We start from the raw sequence: 13,751 nt of genomic DNA on the forward strand, positions 1-13,751 counted from the left end.
GTAATTGGATAATGAAAACCAGTTGTGTAGAAAATAAAGACAAAACCAATGGAAAATGAAAGATGGATCAGCGATGGCCAGAAGACCGGTGAAGTCAACTGCCGAATGCCGCCCGTACAAGGAGAGGGACCGACCTCGGCGGAAGTCGTGACAGTTTCCCTGGCGATGGCCAGAAGACCAGTGACGTTGATTGCCGAACGCCGCCCGTACAAGAAGAGGGACTGACCTCGGTGGAAGTCGAAATGGCTGTTTCCCTGGCTCAGGATGGCTGTTTCCCTGGTTCAGGATGGCTGTTTCCCTGGCTCAGGATGGCTGTTTCCCTGGCTCAGGATGGCTGTTTCCCTGGTCCAGGATGGCTGTTTCCCTGGCTCAGGATGGCTGTTTCCCTGGCTCAGGGTGGCTGTTTCCCTGGCTCAGGATGGCTGTTTCCCTGGCTCAGGATGGGTGTTTCCCTGGCTCAGGGTGGCTGTTTCCCTGGCTCAGGATGGCTGTTTCCCTGGCTCAGGATGGCTGTTTCCCTGGCTCAGGATGGCTGTTTCCCTGGCTCAGGATGGGTGTTTCCCTGGCTCAGGGTGGCTGTTTCCCTGGCTCAGGATGGCTGTTTCCCTGGTCCAGGATGGCTGTTTCCCTGGCTCAGGATGGCTGTTTCCCTGGCTCAGGGTGGCTGTTTCCCTGGCTCAGGATGGCTGTTTCCCTGGTTCAGGATGGCTGTTTCCCTGGCTCAGGATGGCTGTTTCCCTGGTTCAGGATGGCTGTTTCCCTGGCCCAGGGTGGCTGTTTCCCTGGCTCAGGATGGCTGTTTCCCTGGTTCAGGATGGCTGTTTCCCTGGCTCAGGATGGATGTTTCCCTGGCTCAGGATGGCTGTTTCCCTGGTCCAGGATGGCTGTTTCCCTGGTTAGGGTTGGCTGTTTCCTTGGCTCAGGATGGCTGTTTCCCATCCTGGTTATACTGTCGGCACTTAGCTGAATATACAATATAGCGGGTGCCTTTTGTGAATATGCTTTTACTATTCTTCTTTTAGACTAATGAGATGCATCCCTTATGTCAAGATTATTCAGTCATTTATGTTACAGGACGGTGGACGATGGCCCCTTGTTTTACAAGTGAGCTCTGATAGAGATTGACTCTCTGGTCACTGTGGGTAGTTCTGAAGGGACACAGTTGACTTCTCAGATTCTCTGCTTTAGCCACTGCAAGCTCTACTTCATGTTAAATGTCTTAGCGGTTAGTTTCATTGGGGAAAATAAAATGTGTATGGATATGAATGGTGTGTGTGGGAGACAATTTAGAGCACCTATTAATTCTAGATTTGTCTGTTTCCAACGCAGGGAGAGAGAGAGAGCTGGAGCGAAAGGCAGGGACAGAGAGAGCTGGAGCGAAAGGCAGGGACAGAGAGAGCTGGAGTGAAAGGCAGGGACAGAGAGAGCTGGAGTGAACAGCAGGGACAGAGAGAGCTGGAGTGAAAGGCAGGGACAGAGAGAGCTGGAGTGAAAGGCAGGGACAGAGAGAGCTAGAGTGAAAGGCAGGGACAGAGAGAGCTGGAGTGAAAGGCAGGGACAGAGAGAGCTGGAGTGAACGGCAGGGACAGAGAGAGCTGGAGTGAAAGGTAGGGACAGAGAGAGCTGGAGTGAAAGGCAGGGACAGAGAGAGCTGGAGTGAAAGGCAGGGACAGAGAGAGCTGGAGTGAAAGGCAGGGACAGAGAGAGCTGGAGTGAAAGGCAGGGACAGAGAGAGCTGGAGCGAAAGGCAGGGACAGAGAGAGCTGGAGCGAAAGGCAGGGACAGAGAGAGCTGGAGCGAAAGGCAGGGACAGAGAGAGCTGGAGCGAACGGCAGGGACAGAGAGAGCTGGAGTGAAAGGCAGGGACAGAGAGAGCTGGAGTGAAAGGCAGGGACAGAGAGAGCTGGAGTGAACGGCAGGGACAGAGAGCTGGAGTGAAAGGCAGGGACAGAGAGAGCTGGAGTGAACGGCAGGGACAGAGAGAGCTGGAGTGAAAGGCAGGGATAGAGAGAGCTGGAGTGAAAGGCAGGGACAGAGAGAGCTGGAGTGAAAGACAGGGACAGAGAGAGCTGGATTGAAAGGCAGGGACAGAGAGAGCTGGAGTGAAAGGCAGGGACAGAGAGAGCTGGAGTGAAAGGCAGGGACAGAGAGAGCTGGAGTGAAAGGCAGGGACAGAGAGAGCTGGAGTGAAAGGCAGGGACAGAAAGAGCTGGAGTGAAAGGCAGGGACAGAGAGAGCTGGAGTGAACGGCAGGGACAGAGAGAGCTGGAGTGAAAGGTAGGGACAGAGAGAGCTGGAGTGAAAGGTAGGGACAGAGAGAGCTGGAGTGAAAGGCAGGGACAGAGAGAGCTGGAGTGAAAGGTAGGGACAGAGAGAGCTGGAGTGAAAGGCAGGGACAGAGAGAGCTGGAGTGAAAGGCAGGGACAGAGAGAGCTGGAGTGAAAGGCAGGGACAGAGAGAGCTGGAGTGAAAGGCAGGGACAGAGAGAGCTGGAGTGAAAGGCAGGGACAGAGAGAGCTGGAGTGAACGGCAGGGACAGAGAGAGCTGGAGTGAACGGCAGGGACAGAGAGAGCTGGAGTGAAAGGATCGGACAGAGAGAGCTGGAGTGAAAGGCAGGGACAGAGAGAGCTGGAGTGAACGGCAGGGACAGAGAGAGCTGGAGTGAAAGGCAGGGACAGAGAGAGCTGGAGTGAATGGCAGGGATAGAGAGAGCTGGAGTGAAAGGCAGGGACAGAGAGAGCTGGAGTGAAAGGCAGGGATAGAGAGAGCTGGAGTGAAAGGCAGGGACAGAGAGAGCTGGAGTGAAAGGCAGGGACAGAGAGAGCTGGAGCGAACGGCAGGGACAGAGAGAGCTGGAGTGAAAGGCAGGGACAGAGAGAGCTGGAGTGAAAGGCAGGGACAGAGAGAGCTGGAGTGAAAGGGAAACTGGTGAGTAGCCTATTATGTGTGTGGTTGTTTGTGAGAGAAGCATTGTGGGTATGTGTGTGTGAGCTCACAAACGTGTGTGCCTGATTTCAAAGAACAAAAGAAGCTAAATGAAACCTAAGCCTTGAGGAGCAAAGCTGACAAAACACACCAGGCCCAGGTGGTTAATGGGCCAGAGGAAGGGCCTGTTGACCAGTCAGAAGCACCATAGAGGACCCCATTCTGGGGCCTGCAACCCAATTGGCACCCTATTCCCTATGTAGAGCACTACTTTTGATCAGGGCCCGTAGGGCACACACAAATCTGCCCTCCCTCGCCCTCTCCCCTCCTCTCCCCTGCAGACCAGGCCCATCTGCTAGATATTACACCCCATCACAAGATCTTGTGTTTGTCCAACACGTGTTATGGATGGGTGGTCCTGAGATTATACACAAGGCCCACGGTGTAACTCAATTACTGAGGGGGGTTTGTCAATTTTATTTTTCATTATTTTATTTCTCTGCTCTGCTGAAGAACATACCACGACTACCCATCTAACCAGTGATACTGTCTCGTCCATAATATCACAAGTAGACGTATGAAGTCAGAAGTCTGCCCATAATCGCACTTTCCTTACCCAATATGTACATGAATTAAGGATGGGGTTAGTATAGCTGTGTGGAGGGCCAGCAAGTCTTCATAAAAAAACACTTTGTAATACCATTTCGGTTCATTTCGGCTCAAATTGGTTCACACTAGTTCACAATGTCAAGCCAATTCTCCCATGTCAAGCCCCTATCACACAATGCAGGCTCCCTCAACAACAGAAACTAAACATGAATACATACTTCTTTTATGATTCTTTTGTGTGTTATTTTGCAAACCAAGTGCAAAATCCATGTAAAAAATGTGCTGACCAATACAGGAAGTCATTCATGACAGATGTTTGCCTGACTCGTCTGTTCCATTGTGTTTCTCTGGTTAACCAGACTGTTTGGTCTTTAACAGCGTCCAACAAAGTTATGTTCATATGGCATCACATTTTATTCTAGAATTACTCTGCAATATCCCAAAATTGCAATCCCACAGCTAAATAAACATATATACAGCAGAAAGATCTCCTTCAGATCCGTGAGTCCATTACAACATGGCTGTATAAAACAGCCATAGAAGAACTGCCTTAAAGCATCTACTGGATTAATGTTGGGTGACTCTCGTTGTTAAAAACACATTGACAATGTGTCACGCCCTGACCTGAGTATTCTTTGTTTTCTTTATATATTTTGGTTAGGTCAGGGTGTGACGAGGGTGGTATGTGTATTTTTGACTCATCTAGGGTTTTTGTATGTCTAGGTGTGTGTGTCTAGTCTAGGCATATTGTATGTCTATGGTGGCCTGGATTGGTTCCCAATCAGAGGCAGCTGTTTATCGTTGTCTCTGATTGGGGAACCTATTTATGTTGCCATTTTCCAGTTTGGGTTCATGGGTTATTGTCTATGTTATATGTTAGCACAGTGGTTTGATAGCAGTCTTGGTTAGTTGGTATACTTCGTGTTTTTCCGTCTTTCATTAAAATCATGCATTCACACCACGCTGCGCTTTGGTCTACTCAATACGACGATCGTGACACAATGACATGGATTTAGAGACCACAACCATCTTGTTACTGGTGTAATCCTTGTGTAATACAATGTCAGGAGCCAGACCTGTGTTGATGGAGTCAGGGGTTGGAGGTTGAGGGTCGGAGGCTGTGGTGTGGGTGGTGGTGCTTGTGAGGAAGCTGGAGAGTGGTTGGATGGGCTGGGACAGAAAGACACACAGATCATCCCTGGTAATTTACTGAGGCTAATCGCAGTAGATTCTCTTTGACAAGCGAGATTACACACACAGATTGGGGCTGGACAATGGGGATTTGGCTGCCATGCAATGTCTCCACTGTGGAGGGAGGACAAAGGGTTGTATCACACAAGGGGATTGAGTGAGGGGTGGTATGTGCGTGTGTGTGTGTGTGTGTGCGCGTCAAGGTTATTATAGTTTTGTGATTTTCTATTTGTTTTTATTTCTATTAGTTCGAAATTCAGTTTAGTTTCAGTTCGTTTTCAGATTTGATGTACAAGTTAAGGTGGGATAAGGGGATCTCTGACAGTGCAGGACAAGCCAGAGACTTTTTCTAGGGTCCATCAGCAACACTCAAGACGATGGTACTGCTGGGAGTTTATCATTATGTCCTTCTCCTAGATGGCTAGGTTTGTCATTGTCAATAGGCTACTTCAGACTTGACACTTTTCTGCTGGAATAAGCATGGCAGTGAGTCTGTAATCCTTTACTGTACCTGCATGTTTTCTGAAAATAACATACATTTTTGAGAGGAGATAGGTCTGATCTCCAGAAAGAAAATATTTTCAGAGTTGTCTTCAGTCCTCTTAATGAATGCCATGTCAGAAGTGACCACACAACCAAGGAGGCTGAGAAAGAGAGAGGGAGAGAGACAGCGAAAGAGAGAGGGAGAGAGACAGCGAGAGAGAGGAAGATGCAGGGAGATGCAGGGAGAGGAGAGAGGGAGAGAGACAGCGGGAGAGAGTGAGATGCTGAAAGAGGAGAGAGAGAGAGAGAGAGAGGGAGATACAGGGAGAGGAGAGAGAGACAGCAAGAGAGAGGGAGAGAGACAGCAAGAGAGGTAGATGCAGGGAGAGGAGAGAGAGAAAGAGAGAGGGAGATGCAGATGCAGGGAGAGGAGGGAAAGAGACAGCGAGAGAGAGTGAGACGCAGAGAGAGGAGAGAGAGAGATGCAGGGAGAGGAGAGAGAGAGAGATGCAGGGAGAGGAGAGAGAGAGAGGGGGGAGATGCAGGGAGAGGAGAGAGAGAGGGGGAGATACAGGGAGAGGAGAGGAGAGAGAGAGAGAGAGAGAGAGAGAGAGAAAGGGAGATAAAGGGAGAGGAGAGAGAGAGGGGGGAGAGAGAGAGGGAGATGCAGGGAGAGGAGGGAGAGAGAGAGAGGGAGAAGGGAGAGAGATGGAGATGGAGATGCAGGGAGAGGAGAGAGAGGGAGATGCAGGGTGAGGAGAGAGAGAGAGAGAGAGAGAGAGAGGGAGGTGCAGGGAGAGGAGAGAAAGAGAGGAGAGGAGAGAGAGATGCAGGGAGAGGAGAGAGAAAGAGATGCAGGATGAGGAGAGAGAGAGAGGTAGATGTAGGGTGAGGAGAGAGAGAGGGAGATGCAGGGTGAGGAGAGGGAGAGGAGAGAGAGAGAGGGAGATGCAGGGAGAGGAGAGGGAGAGGGAGATGCAGGGTGAGGAGAGAGAGGGAGATGCAGGGAGAGGAGAGAAAGAGAGAGAAGAGAGGAGAGAGATATGCAGGGAGAGGAGAGAGAGAGGGAGATGCAGGGTGAGGAGAGAGGGAGATGCAGGGAGAGAGGAGAGAGAGAGAGAGAGAGAGGGGAGAGATAGATGCAGGGAGAGGAGAGAGAGAAAGATATGCAGGGTGAGGAGAGAGAGAAAGAGATGCAGGGTGAGGGAGAGAGAGAGAGAGAGAGGGAGATGCATGGAGAGGAGAGAGAGAGATGCATGGAGAGGAGAGAGAGAGAGAGAGAGAGAGAGATGAAGGGAGAGGAGAAAGAGAGGGAGATCCAGGGAGATGAGAGAGAGAGAGAGAGGGGGATGCAGGGAGAGGAGAGAGAGAAAGAAATGCAGGGATAGGAGAGAGAGGGGAGATGCAGGGAGAGGAGAGAGATGCAGGGAGAGGAGAGAGAGAGAGAGGGGGAGATGCAGGGAGAGGAGAGAGAGGGAGATGCAGGGTGAGGAGAGAGAGAGAGAGAGAGAGAGAGAGAGAGGGAGGTGCAGGGAGAGGAGAGAAAGAGAGGAGAGGAGAGAGAGATGCAGGGAGAGGAGAGAGAAAGAGATGCAGGATGAGGAGAGAGAGAGAGGTAGATGTAGGGTGAGGAGAGAGAGAGGGAGATGCAGGGTGAGGAGAGAGGGAGAGGAGAGAGAGAGAGGGAGATGCAGGGAGAGGAGAGGGAGAGGGAGATGCAGGGTGAGGAGAGAGAGGGAGATGCAGGGAGAGGAGAGAAAGAGAGAGAAGAGAGGAGAGAGGAGAGAGATATGCAGGGAGAGGAGAGAGAGAGGGAGATGCAGGGTGAGGAGAGAGGGAGATGCAGGGAGAGGAGAGAGAGAGAGAGAGAGAGAGGGAGAGATAGATGCAGGGAGAGGAGAGAGAGAAAGATATGCAGGGTGAGGAGAGAGAGAAAGAGATGCAGGGTGAGGAGAGAGAGAGAGAGAGGGAGATGCATGGAGAGGAGAGAGAGAGATGCATGGAGGAGAGAGAGAGAGAGAGAGAGAGAGAGATGAAGGGAGAGGAGAAAGAGAGGGAGATCCAGGGAGATGAGAGAGAGAGAGAGAGGGGGGATGCAGGGAGAGGAGAGAGAGAAAGAAATGCAGGGATAGGAGAGAGAGGGGAGATGCAGGGAGAGGAGAGAGATGCAGGGAGAGGAGAGAGAGAGGGAGATGCAGGGAGAGGAGAGAGAGAGAGAGAGAGAGGGAGAAGGGAGAGAGATGGAGATGGAGATGCAGGGAGAGGAGAGAGAGGGAGATGCAGGGTGAGGAGAGAGAGAGAGGGAGATGCAGGGTGAGGAGAGAGAGGGAGATGCAGGGAGAGGAGAGAAAGAGAGAGAGGAGAGGAGAGAGGAGAGAGGGGAGATGCAAGGAGAGGAGAGAGAGAAAGAGATGCAGGATGAGGAGAGAGAGAGAGATGCAGGGTGAGGAGAGAGAGAGGGAGATGCAGGGAGAGGAGAGAGAGAGAGATGCAGGGAGAGGAGAGAGAGAAAGAGATGCAGGGTGAGGAGAGAGAGAGGCAGATGCAGGATTAGGAGGGAGAGGGAGATGCATGGAGAGAGAGAGAGAGAGAGAGAGAGAGAGATGCAGGGAGAGGAGAAAGAGAGAGAGAGAGAGAGAGAGAGAGAGAGGGGGATGCAGGGAGAGGAGAGAGATGCAGGGAGAGGAGAGAGAGAGGGAGATGCAGGGAGAGGAGAGAGAGAGGAGAGGAGAGAGATATGCAGGGAGAGGAGAGAGAGAGGGAGATGCAGGGAGAGGAGAGAGGGAGATGCAGGGAGAGGAGAGAGAGATGGAGATTTCTGGGAGAGGAGAGAGAGAGAGAGATGCAGGGAGAGGAGAGAGAGAGATGCAGGGAAAGGAGAGAGAGAGGGAGATGCAGGGAGAGGAGAGAGAGAAAGAGATGCAGGGAGAAGAGAGGGAGATGCAGGGAGAGGCGAGAGAGAGGGGGAGATGCAGGGTGAGGAGAGAGAGAGAGGGAGATGCAGGGAGAGGAGAGAGAAAGAGATGCAGGGAGAGAGAGGGAGAGAGAGGGAGATGCAGGGAGAGGAGAGAGAGACAGAGAGAGGGAGATGCAGGGTGAGGAGAGAGAGAGAGGGAGATGCAGGAAGAGGAGAGAGAGATGCAGGGAGAGGAGAGAGAGAGAGAGAGAGAGGGAGATGCAGGGAGAGGAGAGAGAGAGGGAGATGCAGGGAGAGGAGAGAGAGAGAGGGAGATGCAGGGAGAGGAGAGAGAGATGCAGGGAGATGAGAGAGAGAGAGAGAGAGAGAGAGAGGGAGAGGAGAGGGAGATGCAGGGAGAGGAGAGAGAGAGGGAGAGGGAGATGCAGGGAAAGGAGAGGGAGATGCAGGGAGAGGAGAGAGAGAGAGAGAGAGAGAGAGAGAGAGAGAGAGGGGGGGGGAGAGGAGCGAGAGATGAGAGGAATTAGGTCTTAATCCATCAACCCCATGGAAAACTGATAACTCAATGAAACAAGCCATAGTGGTTTCTATCATATAGATGACTTTCACATAGACAAAATGATCACATGCCAAATGAAGTATATATAGTGGTCATACATGTGTGAATATTCTATATTGAATGAGGGGGAAGGCTCCAGAGGGCTTGCCTTGGTGGTCTAATTAATGCTACATTACATTTACAGACCTCATATTATAAGACCCAGTTGTGATTCTGAGGTTGTTAGACACAGACATCCTCACAAAGCCAACATCCCCCTGGCCAACTCATATTGAATGGTTTTTAGTCCTTTTTTAAAGCCACAGTCGGTGAGGTGTCCATTCGTTTCAATTGATTCAATAAAATACCCCAATTGATTTACTTTAATGAGGTATTTATACAACCTATTATTCCATTGTTTATGTTTTGGTTGGTGGCCCACGCTTTCATGGTATGTATAGAAATGACTTGGATAAACGCTGTGCAATCAACCTGAATCGCCATGCAGCAGAGCAGAATTAAGAGGTATGATCATACGCTACAGGGAGCAGTTCTTCGATGGTGAGGGGCCACATTTCTTCCTAATCACATAACCTAATAGAATTACTGTACAAGTGTTAGACCAATAGAGAACGGGCTGTGATGGCCGGCATGTTGCCTGGTAATGGTGGCATCGGGACGGATAGGTTTTATCCCTCATTTCATTCACTGATGGATTCTGTGTCTAGTGAGTCTCAGGGTTCTATATTTCATTTGTCTTCTCCTCCTTTCTTCTCCTCTCATCCCTCTCTTTCATATCAACTGACTGTGGGCCGTACGAGACGTTTGATACCACAGCCTTTTGTTGTGCCAAAACATCTCTTCGTTTCCATGCAACATCTTGAACAGGTCTGTGAGAACTGAACTGCCGGCTTGGTTTTTTCCTCTCCATGCTTGAGAGGCAGTTTTCCCCGCCCGGGACCACCAAGGATGGAAAAGTCCCTCAAATCAATTACAATCTCTCACCCAGTCTCAATGAATATCCCTGGACTCATCAGCAATGACTTTCTCTCACTGTCTGACATCCACTAATGGAAAGTACCAAAGAGACTAAACATGTGGTTTGTGTGTGTGTGTGTGTGTGTGTGTGTGTGTGTGTGTTTTGTGTGTATTTTGTGTGTGTGCGCGCGCGTGCATGCGTTCGTGTGTGTGTGCGTGAGTGTGCGTGTGTGTGTGTGTGTAGCTGTGTGAGTGTGTAGCTGTGTGTGTGTGTGTGTGTGTGTGTGTGTGTGTGTGTGTGTGTGTGTGTGTGTGTGCGCGTGCATGTGTGCGTGTGTAGTTCAACACATGAAACCATCCACACATCTCTTCAGTCCTGTCTAGCATCATCACATTGACGAAGGGAACAAATTAACTTTACAAAATGACTAAATGTAATGTGACTGAACATAACCTCTGGTTGAATACAGGTCAGAACCTCTCACGGTAATTTGGAGCGTTCACATTGTTAGGATAACTCAATAGTCAGTGAAAGTTGGGAGTGAAACTTCTGGGACTGGGACGGCCCATATGAGCCCCATAAGGAACTTCTCAGCTCAAACATAGATCCATCACGTCTAATACTTTCCTTCTGACAGTGCAGAGAAAAAGATGGAGTCTAGAAAAACACAAAGCTAGTAGAAGGTTACAAGAAATGGAAGATGTAGAGGAGGTGGAGGGTCACGACTGTGGTGCCTTGAATTAACAGCTGAAGTTTCTTTTGAAAGCCCAGTGCATATAAAAGCCTGCCATCAACACGTATAATCTCTTAGCTGAGCCCATTGAAAGCTGGGTCTTGGGGGTTAATTCACCCATCGCGCCGCATTTGAATCAACTCTAGACTCACATTGAGATGAAAGGCCATGGAGTCCCGGGACCGAGGGCTGCAGCTCTGGGACCCGCTGAGCCTGGACGACTGGGGCGGATTATTGCATGTTCGTTTGGTCGGACCTCCATCGGGACAGGGAAACTGAAAAGAAAAACAATAATTAGAGATAATTGCTTGTGTCCAAACACGAGTGTTGAAGCCCTCCTCTCCCTCCCTTCATCCCCCTCCTCCCTCAATCCCCCTTCTTCTCCCTTCTTCTCTTTTGGTAATATGTGAGGTGGAATGAAAAGGACACCCCCCTGTTTGGACAGCTGGGCAGGCGAACATAATTCATGACAGCTGAACTGAAATGTCTTTAACCACGAAGGAAGAGTAGAGAGAAAGAGAGAGAGAAAGAGAGAGAGAAAGAGGGTGAGGGAGGGAAGAAGAGGAGCTCAAGAGAAAAAGAGAAAAAGAGAGAGATAAGGAAGTGAGAAAGAAATTATACGGAGAGCGTTTTACAAAGGGGAGAGATTTCAGCAGAGAGAAGCAGTGGAGAGATGGAGGGGAGGTGGAGGAGGGGAGGTTGAGGAGGGGAGGTTGGATACGCATCATAAACTAGCAGGAGAGTGGGGATTTGAAACCATCCGCAAAAACGGTAGACTGGAAACCAGCTCGACATCAAACACTGCAATTGGAAAAAATGGAATGATAGAGAGCTGCTGAACATGGTGTCATGCCAGGGTTGACGCATTGGGTTCATCTGCTGCTCCTTGGCGGTGACCCTTCAGCTCCTGGGGGTCGGTGGGTCAAACTGAACTCAGAATGAGGCAGCCAAAATCATGTTGCTCTGGGGAGGCAGGTTAGGGGTCACTGCTGAGAGTTCCAGTATATAGGCTAAAACAAGGACCATATGTGAACAGATACACATTTGAAACAAAAATAACTCCGGATTTTCCGCCCCTCCCCGCGGCCCTCCACCCCCCACATGTCGACCCACCACTGATATTCTGCTCTAATTCAATAAAGTCATAAATACCTCTATAACGGTAAATTGACATAATATTGGCAGCATGCCCTAGCAAATTGACAATGACAGAAATTTTCCCAGAGGGAAAATATTAATGCAAACACAGGATTACTTTTCCAAAATAAGCCTGCTCCCAAAATCTCCCATGTTTACTTTTCTCTTCAATCCCAATTTCTGTGAGCGTGAAAAGTAATACTTACTGTTGTATTTACCTACAGGGTGGGGAGGAAACGGCATGGGGACTTAGCCATATGACTGATGCTGTTGGACGTCGCAAGGCTAGATAAGTAGGACTCTCTCAAAGCTTTTAAACTACTGTGAAACCCAATTGTCACTACATCCCAATAGTGATTTCATGATTTGTTAACTGATTATTCCAGTTTTCACAAGTCTAATAAAGTATATCTAAATGGTCTTTTAAAAACAGGTTCTTGAGTACATAGTTTTTTAAAAGATAGTGTTACTGATTGCCTTATGCCCATTGATTTGACAAAGCAGTGTTCATGATTAAAGGTCTAAGAGTGACTCTTTAAGGTCTAAGAGGGCATACAGGTGTTAGGATGTCACCTCAACTTACATCCCAATTATCCCATCAGTGATTAGTGTGCAGGTGGCCTAAGATAGCCACACGCAACCAGCTATAAAAGTGTTATGTTCTGTGTGTTCCACACTCATCTCATTGATTCAGTCTGGCTTTAAGTTAAATTAATTTGGAATGTGACTTAAAAGCGCAGTTCATGAAAGTGTCATAATTTGATGGTTGGGAGTTTGAGACCAGTCTTACACCATGCTGTTTGGACCATGCTGTGTGTGTGTGTGTGTGTGTGTGTGTGTGTGTGTGTGTGTGTGTGTGTGTGTGTGTGTGTGTGTGTGTGTGTGTGTGTGTGTGTGTGTGTGTGTGTGTGTGTGTGTGTTGTGTGTGTGTGTGTGTGTGTGTGTGTGTGTGTGTGTGTGTGTGTGTGTGTGTGTGTGTGTGTGTGTGTGTGTGTGTGTGTGTGTGTGTGTGCGAGAGAGAGAGAGAGAGGGAGGGTGAGGGAGGGAGAGATGAAAGAAGAGAAGCTCAAGAGAAAAAGTGAGAGGGAAGGAAGTGAGAAAGAAAAGAGATGGAGAGTGTCTTACAAAGTAGAAAGATTTCAGCAGAGAGAAGCCGTGGGGAGGTGGAGAGGAGGTAGAGGAGGGGAGGAAGAGGGGGGAGGTAGAGGAGGGGAGGTGGAGGAGGGGAGGAAGAGGAGGTAGAGGAGGGGAGGTAGAGGAGGGGAGGTAGAGGAGGGGAGGTAGAGGAGGGGAGGTAGAGGAGGGGAGGAAGAGGAGGGGAGGTAGTGGAGGGGAGGTAGAGGAGGGGAGGTAGAGGAGAGGAGGTAGAGGAGGGGAGGAAGAGGAGGGGAGGTAGAGGAGGGGAGGTAGAGGAGGGGAGGTGGAGGAGGGGAGGTAGAGGCGGGGAGGTAGAGGAGGGGAGGTGGAGGAGGGGAGGTGGAGGAGGGGAGGTGGAGGAGGGGAGATAGAGGAGGGGAGGTAGAGGAGGGGAGGTAGAGTAGGGGAGATAGAGGAGGTGGAGGAGGGGAGGTGGAGGAGGGGAGGTAGAGGAGGGGAGGTAGAGGAGGGGAGGTGGAGGAGGGGAGGTAGAGGAGGGGAGGTGGAGGGAGGGCTTCAAAACTCGTGTTTGGACACAAGAACGCCAAGGTAACCTGTCTAAATGACTATCGCCCTTAGCACTTACATTTGTAGCCATGAAATGCTTTGAAAAGCTGGTCATAGCTCACATCAACACCATCATCCCAGACACTCTGGACCAACTCCAATTCACATACTGCCCAAACAGATCCACAAATGAAACAATCTCTATTGCACTCCACACAGACCTTTCCCACCTGGACAAAAGGAACACCTACATGAGTATGCTGTTCAATGACTACAGTTCAGCGTTCAACACCGGAGTCCCCTCCAAGCTCATTACTAAGCTAAGGACCGTGGAACAGAACACCTCCCTCTGCAACTGGATCCTGGACTTCCTGACAGGACACTCCCAGGTGGTGAGGGTAGGCAACAACACATCCACCACGCTGACCCTCAACACGGGGGCCCCTCAGGGTTGCATTCTTAGTCCCCTCCTGCACTCCCTGTTCACACACGACTGCATGGCCGCGCACGACTCCAAAACCACCATTAAGTTTACCGACGACACAACAGTGGTAGGTCTGATCACCGATTATGATGAGACAGCCTATAGGGAGG

At 50.1% G+C, this 13,751-nt stretch overlaps 1 protein-coding gene across 1 annotated transcript in view; it reads right to left on the minus strand.

Annotated features, from left to right (window-relative positions):
- Window positions 1-4,510: 4,510 nt before the first annotated feature.
- tmem174 (transmembrane protein 174) overlaps window positions 4,511-13,751 on the minus strand; it is a 26,294-nt gene continuing 17,053 nt past the window's right edge. Inside the window, 3 exon segments of the mRNA XM_064941079.1 lie at window positions 4,511-4,705; window positions 10,529-10,557; window positions 10,560-10,651. Coding sequence (XP_064797151.1) covers window positions 4,511-4,705; window positions 10,529-10,557; window positions 10,560-10,651 — 316 coding nt within the window.

This window comes from Oncorhynchus masou, chromosome 28 (assembly GCF_036934945.1).
Source record: "Oncorhynchus masou masou isolate Uvic2021 chromosome 28, UVic_Omas_1.1, whole genome shotgun sequence".
Taxonomy (NCBI): Eukaryota; Metazoa; Chordata; class Actinopteri; order Salmoniformes; family Salmonidae; genus Oncorhynchus; species Oncorhynchus masou.